A 17,692-nucleotide genomic window follows, 5' to 3' on the forward strand; every position below is an offset into this window, starting at 1 on the left:
TCCGTATATATTGAGTAATTTTGGAGGAAAACGAAAACCGTACGGTAACAATTCGGTAAGACTAGTTTATACAGGCATGTGCATCACAAATTCCTAATGCTATCAATGCAGTTCAGAACTCGATCTGCATTGTCAAATTTCCTGAATGCGTAATAACTACTATCTGTCATTTAACGAAGTGATAATGTAGTAAAAACACACATTTTAAGGTATATTTTTCTATACAAGTTTTTAAATATTCTGAGTAAAGTACAGCGTTTCAAATAACTTTACATTGATAAATATGACCCCTTCTTCAATCCAATTGTCAAAAGGCTGGCGATAATACATCGGCTGCTTTCTTACGACAGATACTTTAAATGCGTTTTTCAGATTTTGTGATTCGGATTTATATATGTATATTGGGTCAAAGACAGTCACCGCAAGCATTTGTGGGAAATGTTTATATTGTAAAGACCGCTAAATGTAGAAGTTAAGCTTTTTCTCGCTAGTTTCGAGGTAAGCGAGATATTCTTTGCTTTTAACTGGAACTTTGTAGTTTTACAGCTATTTGTAGTATCTTTTATTGAGGCAGCATCGTGTATAGCAGCATCATCTCGCTCTATAATAGCGCACAGAAAACATGAAGCGCCAGAACATGCCTAATTTTACATTAGGTCTCTTCTATTCGCCATGGCCCCGCTCGCTATCTCTATGCTCGACTAACTTGACGAAAAATGTGCATGCGAAATCCACAACCAAATTATCGAGTGAGATTCGCCGCTAGCGAGTATGGCTATACCTCATTAAACTGGTATAACTTACTAACAAGAGGCTTCTACCTCTTTTTTTCGCCAAGCATTGGCAAATGGCGTATAAATAAAGCAGCTGGTATCTTCTTCTTAATCGGCGTATCCATGCTGGATGTTCGCGATTACATACAAACGTCATTATGATCTTAGTCGTACGGTTGTCAGGTCATATTATTAATGATGTCATTATATTTTTGTCTGTTTCTCGCTGCGCTGTTAGTTCGTCTAGCCATGTCATTTCCTTCCTACCAACTCCTCTTTTTCCTTCAGTTATTCCTTGCATCAGCAGTTTTAAAATATCATACTTGTCACCTCTTGTTATGTGTCCGAAATAAGCGACTTTTCTTTTTTTTATGCCCCTAAGCATGTTCCAAGAGGTTTGCATTCTAGTTAGCACTACGTCATTTGATATTTTGTCATTCCAGCTTATTCTCAAAAATTTTCTATAGCACCAAATTTCGAAAGATTCTAGTCGGTGTAGGCCTCGTATCCATATATATTAAGAGTGTTGATCATACATAACATTTTAAAAATAATCTTGTCTTTAACCCGATTGGTATGTCCCGGCGTTTCAGTATCTTTTTAATCTTCATGAAGGCCGCTCTAGCCATTTCTATTCTGCCTCTTATCTCATGATCATGGTCCCATTGGTCATTCAGCCATACACCCAGATACCTGAAACTTTTTACTCTCTCTATTGTTTTGCCCCTTATGATTAGTCACGCAAAGGAATAGTCTCTGCTGCTTTTATTTACAATAATAAATTTGGTTTTATCAATATTTATATTTAGCCCGAAGTCTTTGCTGTGTTTTTCCACTTTGTTTACAATAGTTTGGAGATTTGGGTAGCGAATGTTATTTATATATATCCCATTAACTTTAATACCTATTTATGTGTCATTTATTGCTTCTTCAAATAGTTTTTCTGCGTACACGTTAAGTAATAGTGCCGATAGAATGCAATCTTGTTTCACTCCTCTGTAAATTTTCGTCTCTCTTGTGGTGCTGTCTCCGAATCTAATTTCCGCAGTCTGATTCCAATATAAGTTTTGTATACATTTGACGTCATATTTGTTTATGTCCAAATCTATCATTACTTTAAACAGCTTGTTATGTTGTATTTTGTCAACGGCTTTCTCGTAGTCTATGAAACACATGCAGATATCTTGACTGGCGTCCTGTGATTTTTGTGTAAGCATTTGAAGGCTAAATATTGCTTCTCTGATCCCAAACCCTTTCTTAAGGCCAAATTGTGTTGTTCCTATAGCGGCCTCGCATTTCTGATGAATTCTGTTGTGAATGATTTTTAGAAAAAATTTTAGCGTATGGCTCATTAGACGAAGTCAAATATTGTCGATCAATAATTTTATTTGACCATAAGGTGGACACACTTCGATTGTTTATATGTGAATATTTATAACTACAGCTAGCAAAGAGTTTTATCTTCTGTTGACTCTTATCTTTTGCCTGATAGTTTAAGTCAAAGGGATTTATTAGTTTCCCATATCCCACTACGGATTAAGCAATATGGTATATAAACAACAATTATTTAGACTGTACAGTTATAGAGGTATTACGTAATTAAATTTTATATATTGTTGCGAACGGAAAAGCTTCGTGAACTGACTATCAACAATAACGAGCAAAATAGAAACCAAGGCAAACACAAGAATTCGCCTTGATGGCGGCAGCAGATTGCTAGACAGTACTCACCCAAGGCGAATTAAGTATCTACGGTGGCGCCATTAAAATCAGTTATATTATTTTTCGCGATTTTGTCAAGTCTTCCATTGCTTTTGCTTACTCTTCTTCTTCACAAATGAGTAATTCTCCTTCATATTGATTGTTTATTCATCCGCTCTTACGACACGGCGAATTCGAAAGGCCCAATCCGTTTCTATATAAATTTTGGTACTTGACTAGAAACCAGAGAATATGAATTTACGTTCTCTGTAGGAGCTACGATAGTTATTAAGCAAGAATGATGTAAGACAAGGTTGCGTCTTCGAAATTCGCTGTATCGTTAGAGCCCATGAATAAAAGGAGTTATTTGTTTATGAAGTGGGAGAGAAAAAGCAATGAAAACCACCAAACACAAGAAATTATACGCATACACGCATGAATGATGGAAACAAGATTACGCCCATCAGAGAATGCGTGACGTCGCATTAAATAAGTTGTGCAGTGTTGCCAATCATTTGCTCTTCGCAATAAATTTAATGCTTTTGTATAACCAAAATACGAAAATTTTTAGTTTGGTGTTTGTTTCTTTTTATAAGTTAAAGCTACCCAAAACTGTAAGTTAAAAACAAAAAAAATTATTATTAAACAAAAGAAGGTTAAAAAAGGTCACTCTGAGAAGATTTTAGTGCTAATGAAAATTTGTTAATTTCTATAAAATTTGATAATTTGAAAGTGCAAATTGAATATTTTGCTTCTTTTAAGGTTATGCAAGACTATTAAATGATCTTCTCTCAACTCTTCCTGTGAAAACCTTTTTACACATTTTAAAAAGCGTTTGAATTCACTGAATGCGAATTAAAACCATAGAGATGTAATCGTTTTTTCCGGTCCTCAATCCTTAGTGGACCATAAGGCAGTAAGAGGAGTAGATATAGTAAAAATAAGCTAAAAAATACCAGAAAATACTGAAGAAACCATAACGGCATTTTTACAAAAAGAGTACCTTATTTTGTTACACAACCTCAAACGTAGCACAAACAGCACAATATTGCATTTTTTTATAATATAATTCATCCTTTCACAATTTAATAGTGGTACTTAATTTTTCATTCATTAGTTTGTGTCATTTAACAATCAGTAAGCTTAAAATCACATATTCATAGAATATTCTCAAGCAAGTAACTTTTCTTATTGTTGTAGCCTCTTGACAAACAAGTATTTCCTTTTGTTTGTTTATTCATGAACACTTACGACACAGCAATTTCGGAAGGCGCTATCTATTTCTCTATCATTCTTGTTCCAGTGTGGTGTATTTGTCAAAAATAAAATACCTAAGTTCGGGAGCCGCAATCTTAAATTCTCTCTGTCTTGGGTAACAGCAGTAAAATAGCAGGTTTGTTGTGTTGCGTGAATCTTATTGTTATCAAATCTTATTGTCAAAGTGCGAATTGTGCATGCAGCTATATCTTTGGGGAAACTTTGTAAGAAATTTAAATTCAAAAGACTTTTTGCTTGGGTTGGCTTCCCACTTACTTTTGCTTATTATTAATATTGTTTTCTTTAGTTTATTTTCTGCACTAACGCATAAAGTATTCAAATGCATTTTTCCTTGCTTTCCACTTATTTTGGTCATTTTTGCTCATTGGTTTCTATTCTGATGTCACGGCCTTGAGGTGGCACACTCTTGTATTTTATCAGTTTAGACAAAGGCGTTACTCATTTGTTTTGGTTGCTGCTAGATTTCTGTAGATAATACAAATAGAGACTGCTAAATGTAGGTCTCATAAAATAAATGACAGAATTTATTGCATTAGAAACGTGTTACGACGTCAAATTGAAAAAAATGTGGCCATATTTATTCATTTGTGTACATCTTTGACATTATATGTCTCTTTAAAGAGAGTCACATTAGGTTGTAAATATACATTTTGGTACAACCCTGGGTTCATTAAGTTTTGACGAAAGCAATGGTTGAAAGAGGAACAGAAAAATGAGTTAATTTATTTAGTTGAGTTCCGTTTCGCATGTCGTTTGGGTGGGTCTTTTTGTTGTAATTTTTTACTGACGCATAAAAAAGTTAGAAATTCCAACGGCGCGCTTCTGTTTTATGTTTTCTGCAGTAATTTTGAAAATTGTTTCTGCTCCTTTCAAGTTGGAAAATATAGTGGATGTGTAAAATTAATCAAATGCCATGAAAAGTGAAGAAAACGCAATATTCTGAGAAGAGTGCATACCTACGCTACGGAAAATCGGATTAGGTGGTGGCTGTGGTGACGGTAGCAGTGGTAGCAGCAACAGCGAAAACCGAAACAGTACAAAAGATAACAAAAGTAAAGTAGAATAAGAAAAAGGCCGTAACGCAAGGAGAAAAGCAAAACTGGTCAAGTGCAAAAAGTGTTGTTGCTGTCCCGCTGCCTTGGAGTAGCGCTTGTCGAGTGTGCGTTTTCACCCATCCACTAGTGGTAGCGTTAAAACAAGCGGACGTGTTGGAATCGAATACGTATGTCGTGCGACGCGATGCGGTTAGTACTCGTATACTTTAAATATTTGTTAAAGCTTTTTGCTAGAACCAACCTTACTGTAGTTACGCGAAGTTCATAATCCACAGCCACATCATTTTAGAAAAAGACAATATTTATGAACGAAGTAAAGCGTCATGTTCAGAACAATTTGGGTGTGTCGCCGAAGAAATAGCATACCGTAATATATTTAATAGCATATTTAACTTTTGTATGGTTTTTGAATGGTTATATTTCCATTATATGTATGTTCCTGCATACCTACATACATACATAAGTTTATTGAAACAGATATTAATATGCTTCACGCACGTCTTTCTTGGTTCGCAGCTTTTTATCTGCTTTAATTATTTTTCTGTTCCTTTCTCATTATTAAGGCTACAGTGGTTTCTTATCGTTCTATTTCTGTATTCACATTTAATAGTAAAATTGTTGTGCATCGTTTTGTTGTAGGTATTTTGTATACATTTTATTTTACAAATAACTGCTATTCGAAGCAACAAATGTGTACATACATACATATATCTGGTCGTGGTGTTTATCCAAATTTAGAAATACCTTGAATCGAAAACTGCAGTTGACAATAATTTTCCCATTACTCTATATTTCTTATTATAAATACAACTAAATTTTTCGCTTGAAATTTTATAATTTCGTCTATAGTTAAATATTAATATTAAACAATTTTATTTTTTAATTTTTTTTTTCAGATAAAAAAAATTCAACATATGCATTTCACTAGAAAAACTCGGCAACTTGTCCACGAAAACGCCAAACAAATATATTTACGACTATCCGTAAAACACCTCGCGCGTTACTTTAAAATTTAAGTTTAAAAGTGCTTTCGTGTAATTTAGTTTTCCGTCTTCGTATATACATACATATGCATCTCGTAACAAATCAGAATTTTTTTTATGCAAAGAACCAATTGGTAAGAGGTGAAAGTGCTTGCAAAATAAAGTTAGTTGTATGTGGAAAAAATACAATCGGGTCAGTGAAATACGGTGTTAAATAATTTTCAAGTAATTTTGTCGCAACTTATGTCGTAAATCGTCGTCATGTTCAAGTGCATTCCAATATTCAAGGGCTGTAATCGCCAAGTTGAATTCGTTGACAAGCGGCATTGTTCACTGCCCAGTGTTCCAGAGGAAATTCTTCGTTATTCACGTACATTGGAGGAGCTATTCTTAGATGCGAATCATATTCGAGATTTGCCAAAGGTATGACTGCATAAAATAGGCAACAATATTTACCTCTCAAAAGCCATTGATGAAGATTAGCCAAATAGGAATATTAAAAAATTCTGTTTCTGATCGCATAAAAATCATAAGCGTTTTTTTAGTTAATTCATTATTTAGCTGTTGTTAGTACCTTTTACAAAATTGCTAAAAGTATATATGTATGTATAATCTCTGGTCGTATGAAAATATTTAATACCTCAAAATAATTATAATGTAATTTTGTATGTTTAGAAAATCTAAGAAAGAATCTGGAGTTGCTGGTATTGTTCTTAAGGGGTTACATGGGTTTCGTAGGTTCAAAAAATCGGTTTTTTTTGCTTATTAATTTCTACAACTTCTCAGGAATATTATCCAAAATTTTCAAGTCGATCCGAATAATAAATTCGGAGATATAACCTTTGGAATGTGTGCGCTCCAAGCCACTTTTATTGTTACTCAAAACTTTAAACGCGTTTTTCTCGGAACCGTGTTTTCAAAGTCGGTTGTCAAATGTTCTCGAAAACTACTCAACCGATTTTGATGAAATTTTACACAGGTGTTCGAAATACAATTTACTCGTGCTTGAACGAAGGATTTTTTTTTTTTTAGTATTTAAAAAAAAAAACAAAATGTCAAGCAAATTTTACCGAAATTTTCATTTTTTTGCAAAAATGTCGGCCAAAATTCCAATTTTTACTTTTTTTCTTTCCTTCGTTCAAGCAAGAGTTTATGGTCTTAACTAAATCACTTATTTTTGTTTTTTCATTTTTGATGAGTCTGTCAGGAATTATGCTGACAACGCGGACGCACCTTTTTTCGAGGGGTCACCGAAAATGACGTCACAACGGAGGAGTATTAACTTTTTTTTTGAAAATTTCAGAAGTTTTTCTTTAAATATGTATCTATAAGACAGGAAAAAGTTTGAATTAAATAAATAATTTTTTACATAGAAAAAAAAAATATTGAAAATAGGCCTTTTTTACCCGACGAAACCCATGTAACCCCTTAATTTCTACGATACTGGGCGCTGATCGGTGACAGTTAAGAAGTCGTTAAGCGTTTAAGCGTTTTGTTTTATTGTGAAGATCTGCTCGGGCGTGCTTGTTTATTTTTGCCGATGACGAGTACACTCGGCGAAATCGTCTGCCTTCAAACTGTAAGAGATTTAAATTTAATGATTTAATAAAGTTTATTCGATTACATACGAAATATATTCTAAAACGTTCTTTAAATGTACTTATAAATTTAAAGTTTTGTTTACTCAAATACTAAAATAAGTAACGTTCGAATATCTTTCTGTTAGTGTCCATTACTCCTCATGAAATGATGGCATGTTTTGTTTAGTGTCGACATGAATGCTACTACCACGATATGAAACCCATTTAATATTTGCTTATGCATGTACATATGTCTATTTTGGAGGAAAGTTACAATTTTTGTTCTCTGTTAAGACATGGTTAGCAATGCAATGTGACTTGGGTCAGCTTCTTAGTTTCAACATTTACAAATTATGTACTCTACTTTTATAACTACCTTTATTCTGTTTTCCATAGCTACATTTCCAAAGAATTTTTCTTCGCAACACAATGGCAGCGTCCATGCACTTTGGCGGAAGTCGCCAATTAAAATTTGATTATTAAGAAGTGGATTACTTTGTGAAAATAGTGTGTTTGTTTGAACTCGTACTTTGTTCATATGCACATATCCATCCATATATACAGTGAAACCTCGATATGACGAAGTTATGGCAAATACTTCGGTAGATTTATAGTTGTATTTACATAGTACAGTGAAAGTTATACCAGTTATACCACGATAGAACGAAAAATAAACAATTAAAAAAGTTTCCTAAAATATAGGTTCGATATTTTTTTATTTCCAGAAAAATAGTTTGTTATTTTAGTTTGTTCACGCTCATTTTAAAAAGCAATTTATAGACTTTTCTGCTGATGTAAAAACCCGAGATATTTGAGGCGTTGTAGAAAGCTTGCCCTCGAAAATGTTTGGAACTTTTTGATTGCAGTTTTGCCACGTAGGCAAACCGAGTTGTGTTTTCTTGGATAATTCATTTTGATAACAATTAAATTAAGACTCATAATGCGTACTCAACGCATTACACTGCATTATGTAAAAGCCTTTCCTAACGGGACTCTCACTGTCAAAATATTCCAAATATGTTCTTCAGTATTTGGATTATTTTGGTAATTTTGCATCAATAATGCTTTTTCAGGAGATTCAACATTTTGTTATACTGAGTTTTTTGATTTTTTCCGGGTTCGTTATATGGAGCTTCCACTGTACTATGTAAATACACGGGTCTAAATGTATTATTAAGCAGTTTAGAGGTGGAAAAGCTAATTCAGATTTTCGTTAGGAACGGAAAACCCTTAAAATGGGAAGAAATTATCATTACCTTAAATAGAAATGCTCTAATTAGTTGCTTTTCGCAATGCCCTAATTAATTTTCGTTTTTCAATTTGGTTGCGACTTTCGTCGTTGTCGTGCCCTAACAGCACTTTCTTCTTTGACGTGTTGTTTTATATCTTTCTTTGTTCCCATAAATTTTTGGGAAATACCGTTCCGATAAATTAGAACGGACTGTTGGGGAACGTTTATTTCCTCCTTGTTGGAATAAGACGAAATATACCCGTAGAGGTTGAAATGTAAAGGAAAATAACACATGAGATAGACGACGACGGCCGGATAAATTTCTACAATAACAGCAACAGCTGAGATGGCTGGAAAATCAAAGTGGAAAATAGTTTGTTACTGCGTGGAGCTTCTGGAGACCCTTGGAGTACTAGCTCTGTGCGCGGCCGTAGTTGGCGCTTTATGGTGAGAGCAAGAAGTTTGAGATAAATATTCTGGCCAAAGCAATCCAACTGCTAGGTGGTGCTTCCGTGGCGACCAACAAATAGTGAGGTTATTCGACTCAAGAAGAGTTAGATCGTTGAATTAACTGTTCTTGGGTGGGTCAACACCATAAACACATGTGAATAACACTTAGGTAAACCGGTGTTTGGACCAAGCAACAGTTTTATCTGCTTCTCTGAAATTTTTTGTGTATTTTGGCACGTTTCTATTTTTAGTCAGTTCGATAGTCGTTGAATGACAAAGTCCGGACATAGTTGCTTTGTCTAAGCAAAGTCATAAATTGTTAACATATTTCGTCACTTTCCGTTGCAGTGCCACTTAGCTCCTGTCGCACTTTTTGCAAGTGAAAACATGTTTCTGTTATTATCTGCTGTTGCATTGTTTTACTCTGCTGCCCGAATTGTGAATTTAAATATCTGTTCGTAAAAGTATTATACGTATTTTGTATTTATGTTTCAAATACTTATGAGTTTCAGCTCTGGCTATAACCTGATTTCCCCATTAAAGGGGCACAACTCTCCTAAACTTTTTTTCACTCTAACAATCGCTGACTCCCATTTAAATTATTTTTTATAGCTTTCTAATGCAAATTTTATATATTTTCCAACAAGAGCAACTGCATTTAATAGAACAACACTCGAATGCACTTGTCGCCTGAAGTAAAGTATGATTACGAAAAACGTTGAGGTAGGTTAGCATTCAGTTTTTCTTGTCCCATAAAATAACATGTTCATAGCGTAAACCCACCTTTTTGCATTAACATCGAAGCATACATATGTACATAAGTCTACTATACAGTGTTGGCATGTAGTGTGTGCAACCTCATCATAGTGCTTTGAATACTAGCACTTGAGGCTGTAAGTAGAAAAAATCATATGAACTGATCTAGAAAATCTAGAAATGATGTACGTACATATGTAAGTTGGCTCCATTATGTTGCGACATGACAGTTATAATTCCAACAATCTTGTTTTGTGCCACAATGGTCAAATAGTCGCCAAAATGATCTGTGTGAGGCGGTGCATTGCCATCAAGTATATCAACCACAGTGCGTCCCGTTTAAAAATTTGTGTGGCACTCTGTGTGCTCGTAATGCTTCTATTATCAGAGCCTTCGAGTTTAATAGATCCTTGAAAAATGTCGAGATTGATTTGCCAGTTTAAAAAAAATTGCTTCATGGATTCGTAGAATCTGTATTATAAAAAGTTTAGTTTAAGTTAAAATAAAAAAATAAATTTTATGGAAAGTTATTAGAAAGGTAACACCAGAAAAATATTATATTTGAGGAACATCACAATCAGAATATATACTGAGCTGTATATAATATTTGTGAACTATAATTACAAAAGGTTGTTATGGACAACACTAGAAAAGGGTTTTCCGAACCTGTATATATAAGTATTAGTGCTGGGAAGTGTCAAAGGTATGCGGTATTAGTGTATTTGAGACCCCGATACTTTTAAGATTCCGGTATTTCCGATCTCTTTGAGAATTGTGTAATTTGCTACTTTAAGCATCGATTCCGCCCGACACTATGTTCAGCTTGAAAGCAAGCTCCCTTTTCTCGTTGTTAGTCTTATACTCATAAATAAATGTTATTTTTACTTTGTTTTGATTTCGTCTTCATGTTTTCTCTATAAAAGACGAACTGGTGGACAGAAAAAATGTATGTATGTAAGTGTTTGCCGCTTTCTTTTATTTTTGCTGTAAAAGCTAATACTTGGATGGCGCAGTGGGAACCATCAAATAACATATATTTTTTTACAATTACCTGCGGGAAGCTCCGAACTCTCATTATTCCATTTATTTCTGTCGGTCCAAGATGGTAGTATGGAAAAGAAAGTGACATTGTCATGTTTTATTTCGTTGGAAAAAAATATTTTTTTTTGGGACCTGGTGGTTAATAATACATATTATTTCAATGATTTTAGGAAGAAGACTCATCAGTTAGATCGCTTGCGCAGTTGATTCAGCGTAGTCAAGAAATTAGTACACACTAAGAAAATTAAATAATCGACAAATAATAGTGGTAATGGTAAGCTATGCGTGATTGCCAATGCGCCCTTAGTTACGGATATCAATGCGAAGTTTAGATTTTATTGCATCTGTTACCTTTTCACCTAGCAGGTTGTCATCTGTGTCCGAAAAAGCTTCTTAGTATCGCACCGCTTCCTTGGAGAGAGCTACTAAATTTGGTTATCTCTGGTTGCTGTTGGTGTGAATGACTTTATCTTTCAAACTTATTTAGTAAATTCCCACGCCTGGTTGGCGAACGCTCTCCTCTTCTTATTCATTGAAATACATATACTTATACATATATGTATGCCCATCAACAAAATTATTTATTGCATTGAAGTTTAAATATTTCTTAAATCAATACAAATTTTAACTAAACGAGTTCTAGCATGTTTAGTTCCTATACGCAAATATATACAATATATATAAGTATATGCGTATGGTGGCCGATCGGCTAGGCATTTTCTTTCATATAAAAAATTCGAAGCTTCCCTTTTTATGGAAGAAAAGTTGGGACATATGAACGCAAAACAATTGTTAAAAATCAATGGCATTTTTCAGTCACTTAAAACTTTCACTTTGTGATACTAAAATTTAAAGGGCTATAAAAGTCCAAAATTCTAAATCCGAAAAAAATTTGAGACTGTTTGTTATACGGTGGTTGTTATAGGATGGACTATATTAAAAAAAAAAATATTATATATTAATACTGAGAGTGATGAGAGTTTAGCGATGTCAGACTGTCCGCCTTGCGTTCGCATGGTAGCTCGAGCAAAAATTATTATACATTCTGTCAAAAAAGTATCGGGAATTGTTCAATAAAACGCAAAATAATTGTTTAATCGTCAAAATTTATTTTGCCACCTTTAAAATAGGCTTCATTCGAAGCAATACACATATGCCAACGATTAGTCCAATCATCAAAGCACCTGTTAAACGCGTTTGAAGAGATCTTCTTCAGCTCCTTCAGCGAATTCTCCTTAATGGCCTCTATCGAGTCAAAGCGGCGTCCGCGGAGTGGCAATTTAAGTTTTGAGAAAACGAAAAAGTCACAGGGGGCTAAATCCGGTGAATGCGGTGGTTGCTCGATGATATTTGTTGAGTTTTTGGTCAAAACAGTGTTTAGAATATGAGCCTTGTGAGACGGTGCGTTATCATGGTGCAAGATCCATGAGTTTTCTTTCCACAAATTGGGCTGTTTCCTACACACATTCTCTCTCAAACGTCGCATAACTTCCAAATAGTCTTTATTTATATTACTATAGAACCATTTGGAATGAATTCCGAGTGCACAACACCATGATAGTCAAAGAAAACGAGTAGCATGACTTTCACTTTCGACCGACTTTGACGTGGTTTTGTGTTTCGGCTCATGTGGAGAGCGCCATTCAGCCGCTTGTTGACTGGTTTGCATGTCAAACTCATTCTTGTATACCCACGTCTCATCACCTGTTATGATGCGCTGAATTCCGATGAATATTTTCAAAGAAATTCAACTCTCTCAACAAATCCCGATATTTTTTTGACAGAATGTACTTATATTTCAATAAAACTTGGTGCATTTATTACTCTTTGTCCAACGTATGTTAATAGACAAAATGAGCCAAATCGGCCAATAACTACGTCCATCTGCCATATACCAGTAATTTTCAAAATATAAAGAAGAAAAAAAAACTTGATATCTGTTATAAACGAAGGCGAATACTAAAATTTAACACAAATAATGAATTCAGAAACAGAAATACGACACAAATAAATTTTTATTTTAAAATGAGTATAAGCCTTCGTTCGTTCAATGCATAACGTCTTGATAAAACTCACCCAAGCTTGGTGAATGCATTGTTACCGACTTCAATATTATTGAGCCATATTCACTGTTTGGTATTTTAGGACTAATTTGCGGTGCGATGTTACAAGCTGTAACTCCCAATGTTTATGAGTTAGTTTGATTCCATAAATTAACAGACAGCCCAAATTAAATTTTACTAAAATGTGCGCGGGTATATAAAGCTCGGTCCGGGCCGAATTTAACATGTTTTACTTGTTCTTTATTAATTTTTATGATATTTTTTTATAAAAATATACAGTATGCAAAATTCGTATTAGTACACCCCCTTATAAATAAAAAACCACGTATATTTTCAAATTAATTTTAAAACAAATGCTTGAAACCGTTTTATTTTATAGATAATTAACTAAAATAAGGCCAAATAACAAAACCACCAAAGTGTATTGAATTCCAAACAAAAAATAAGAAAGAAAAAAATTAACACTTTTCACAGAAGCAAAATTCGTATTAGTACACATGTGTTTTTAATGATTTAAAGAGTAAATAAAAGATAGTTCAGAAAATTAATATTTTGTAGGATACCCTCGTTGCCTTAGAACAGCAGACAATCTTTTCGGCATAGATTTCACCAATTTTTTTGTGAGATTTGGAGAAATCTTCTTCCACTCTGATTTGAGGACTTTTTTTAAATGTTCTCGGTTCCTTATTTGATGATGCTTCAGTTGCTTTTTGAAAATCGACCATAAATTTTCTATGGGATTAATATCCGGGCTTTGTGGTGGTGTTTTGAGATAATTTGGACAGTTATAAAAGATCCATAACCTTGTATCCAACGCCGTGTGCTTAGGGTCGTTATCTTGTTGGAATATACATTTTTTTTTGCAACCCAATTTTTTGGCACTTTCGCGTAGATTCTTTTTTAAAATATCAATATATTGCCTCGCAGTCATAATTCCATCAATAAAATGCAACTTTTCTAGTCCGTTTGCCCCGAAACATCCCCATACCATCAGAGAACCACCACCGTGCTTGAAAGAAGGCTGCAGATTTCGTTTTTGAAGGCTAGTATTACACTCTCTCCAAATTTTTATGCGTCCATCGGACATTTTTATATTAAATTTACACTCGTCCGAAAAAATTACCCTTTTCCAAAACCGCATATTATTGCCTGGTGAATATAACACGCTTTCTTCTATTGACTGAGCTTACATACGGTTTTCTAACCGCAGTTCAGCTTCTAAATCGCATTTTTTTTACATAAGGTAGTGAAACTCCACTGACGGTGGGATCTTTCCTGAAGGCGTTTCAAATAAGTCTTGTGCCTCTGTCCAAGCTTTGCCCTGTTCACATTTCGAAGCCTTTTGTCAATCCTTCCACTGTCTCTATAAATTTTGACTACGTTTTGTATTGTAGACACACTTTTCTGCAATGTTCTCGCAATTTCGCGTAAAGACTTTCCGTTTTTGTTCATATTTATTATTAATCTCCTAGTGTCGTTTGATAATTCACTTACTTTAGGCGACATTGCAAACTAACTCCGCGAACTTCAACAAATGGCTACTAAAACGCAACTGCCCAAGGTTAAACATTGAATGTTTAACACAATCGTTTCGAAAATAACGATAAATACCAACAAATTGTTTACAAATTCAACGCATACTAAGTGTACTAATACGAATTTTGCCTGCAGTAGAAATAGCTACACTGCTACTAAAGCTATTTTTTTCAATTCTATGCAAATGTTTCGGAGTTTTTGTTATTATTATATTTTTTTATGAATTATACAATACCGCACTACGATTGAAATCAATTGCTTTAAAGTAAATTTGAAAATATACGTGGTATTTTTATTTGTAAGAGGGTGTACTAATACGAACTTTGCATACTGTAGTTCATACTGCAATAAAATCCATATCACTTAAAGATTCACCCTTTGTACGAAATTGAAAAAAAATTTACGTATTTTCACTAAAATTTAAAATTTTTTTCCAAATTTTTGGAATAATTCTATGTTTGCAGTTTTATAGATCATTCAATTTTGATAACATATAATAGTGTGTAGGTTTGAAGAGGCTCAAACGCAGTTATCGATCGATGTGCTGAATAAAACAGACCCTTAAGACGAATCTCGTGTGAGCAGCTATCAGTGAGATAGAGCCACAATCTGTTAACAATCTTTGAAAATTGTGTTTGCAAGATGGAATGGAATGAAAGTCAGGGCCAGCTCCGGCAACTATTTGAGTAAAGTTACATGGCACAAGTAATCGAAAGGTTTATTCTTTCTAACAGAGCGAAAATCTTCTTATAGCGTTTCTAAAAACAGAACTAGCCGATGACCCATCCTTTATGTGGCTCAAAAGTAATAATCCAATTTTGTTTTTAATAACTGTTTTACTGAATAAAAAATAATTTTGAGTGCTAGAAATATTTATTTGGACCTTCATGCGCTCCATTGGTTGTCTGTTTGTATTCTGCAGCTGTCCAGGTCACAAGTGTCAAATGTGATTGAAGTACGACGCCATTTGCAAAAATTATAAATCTTCCGATAGAGTGAGTAATTTTGCGTCACCTTATATTTGCATCTATGTTAGTCAGAATTCGCTTGTGAACATGCGAAAATGAAAGCTTTGGATTAAGAACAACAGGAGGCAACTCCATGGATTTTATTACGCAATTACATCTACGCTAGTTGTTCACCATAAATAAATATTGGTGGAAAAATATTAATTGCACACACGAACATTGCAGCTTCTTAGACGTATCTAATGTTTACTTTTTATGTACACTCCTAATCAGATAGTGACATCATTGTATGGCGTTACTTAACAAATATTCAACTAACTATTCACTGCCATTGAGTACTAACATCGAATAGACGGCAAAACGACGCACGAGAGCGTAGTAATACACAAACAAGTGTATGTTGTTGTGTGTAGCGTGAGATATTCGAATAGGTGTACATATTTATTTTATTAATCTTATTAATGGTGTTCGGGTTTTCAAACTAGTTTGCTACAAAAACAACTGCACAATTTTTCTATAATAAATACAGTGGGCCACAAAAGAAAAAAAAAATATTTTACAAGTGAATAAATACAAGTCAAATACGTCCAAAAATATTTACGAAAAGCATAAACAAAATATTTCACCTTTAAAAGTCTGTATGCACTTTATATTTGCAAGCGTTAGTGCAGTAGAGTATAATAACTTTGTTTACTTAACGATCGTTTGTTGCAGCCTACTGGAATCCGAGATATTTATATAGATATGATACGAGTATCTACACACTTATACATACTCGTATGTAGATATACATCTGTACGAGGTGTGGCAATTAGGTTAAAACTCGGAATCAGTAGTTGGAAGAAATGGTTGGGGATTGGTTAATGGAAGCTAGAATGTCAAAGTAGCGACTAAAGGCAATTTTATTTGTTGTTTACGATATCCGCAGAAGCATTCCTCGGGAATATATTCCTTTTTGATAGACATTGACTGGACTGTTCTATGTTGATGTCCTGCAGCAGTTGCGTTCACTTATTTAAAGCAATTTCTCTTGCATTATGTATGAGTTTTTCGGCGTTCTAACGCCGTCGAACCAATTTACATACCTATTTTCTAGTCCCGATATCGTCCCCTGCGAGTGTGTTATTCTACAAGACAATGTTACACCTCAAATATACTTATAATGCCGGTGTACAGATGGTAAAAGAAGCTGTAGCCGTAGTGCTGAACGTATTAACGCCGGGGCATTGCGAAGGGTGCTTTTAATCGTGGGAGACAGATTCGCATTGTTGTGTAGAGTTGGAGCAGCACTGTTATAAAGGTCTACTAAAAATACTTTGTATTTTCTTATATTGATTGTATGTTTTTTGTTGACAAATTCTCAGACTTTAACGTAATTGCCACAACTTGTATACCTAAAAAGTTAACAAGAGTGAGGGGAATGGATTTAGCTATATTTGGTTTAAGAAATGACATCAGAAGAAGAAAAACTGTGCGGTAATGAAGAACTCTAATAAGCTTGATACCTTTAATACGTTTAATATTAAAAATTAATTAATTAAGGCACCACGTCTATTACCTGTTCGGATTTGAGTTCTTCGCTATTCGAAAAAACGTTTTCTTCATTTTGGTGATTTAAGGCGAAGTTTCGAACCTACGTCTTCCAAATGGTAGTCATACATCAATCCATTTTGGTACGGCGGCCGTATAGGAAACTGAAAAAAAGTTTAAACGAACATTTTTGCAACATACTGTATGTTATTAGGTTTATTGTTGGAACTATGAGCGACTATTTTGTGTGCACACTAATTGTATTGTGTTTTAATAATATATTGTATAATAGCGAAAACCGGTCTCAGAATCACAAGTTTTTAGGCGTAGCTAAGTGGAAAAATGTATATTAAAAGATTTACATAGATAGCTAATGTTGTATTTATTTGCTACACTGTTTACACTTTTACATACCGATAAATATATTGTACGTGCATTTGTTGCTATTTTAAAAATTATCGAATGGTTTGTAATATGTTTTGGAGATTAAAAACAAAAATTTGAAACTGTTGAATAGGAGTGTCTTCGATGTGAAAATTTGATCTTTTAGCCTTCTTTGATCTCTTAAATATATGTATGTATGCCCAATTGATGTCAAAAAACAAATTCAGATGTCAAAGTCATACCAGTGTGAGCTGGACTTATACTTTACGGGAATGACTTTTCAATAACCATCGTGGGAAAAAATAATCCGACACGGACTTTATTAGTTCCAGCATATTGAATTAAAGAAATCGCAAAAGAAAA

The 17,692-nt window shown here is 34.0% G+C and overlaps 1 protein-coding gene across 9 annotated transcripts in view; it reads left to right on the plus strand.

The window, feature by feature from the left end:
• The first annotated feature begins 4,497 nt into the window (after positions 1–4,497).
• LOC129245338 (protein lap4) overlaps positions 4,498–17,692 on the plus strand; it is a 219,992-nt gene continuing 206,797 nt past the window's right edge. For all 9 annotated transcript variants that reach the window (XM_054883437.1, XM_054883461.1, XM_054883505.1 and 6 more), the window contains exons 1-2: positions 4,498–4,996; positions 5,704–6,213. In XM_054883437.1, coding sequence (XP_054739412.1) covers positions 6,052–6,213 — 162 coding nt within the window. In that variant the 5' untranslated portion in view covers positions 4,498–4,996; positions 5,704–6,051. The remainder of the gene's footprint in view (positions 4,997–5,703; positions 6,214–17,692) is intronic.

The sequence above is a fragment of the Anastrepha obliqua genome, chromosome 1 (genome assembly GCF_027943255.1).
Source record: "Anastrepha obliqua isolate idAnaObli1 chromosome 1, idAnaObli1_1.0, whole genome shotgun sequence".
NCBI classification, from domain to species: Eukaryota; Metazoa; Arthropoda; class Insecta; order Diptera; family Tephritidae; genus Anastrepha; species Anastrepha obliqua.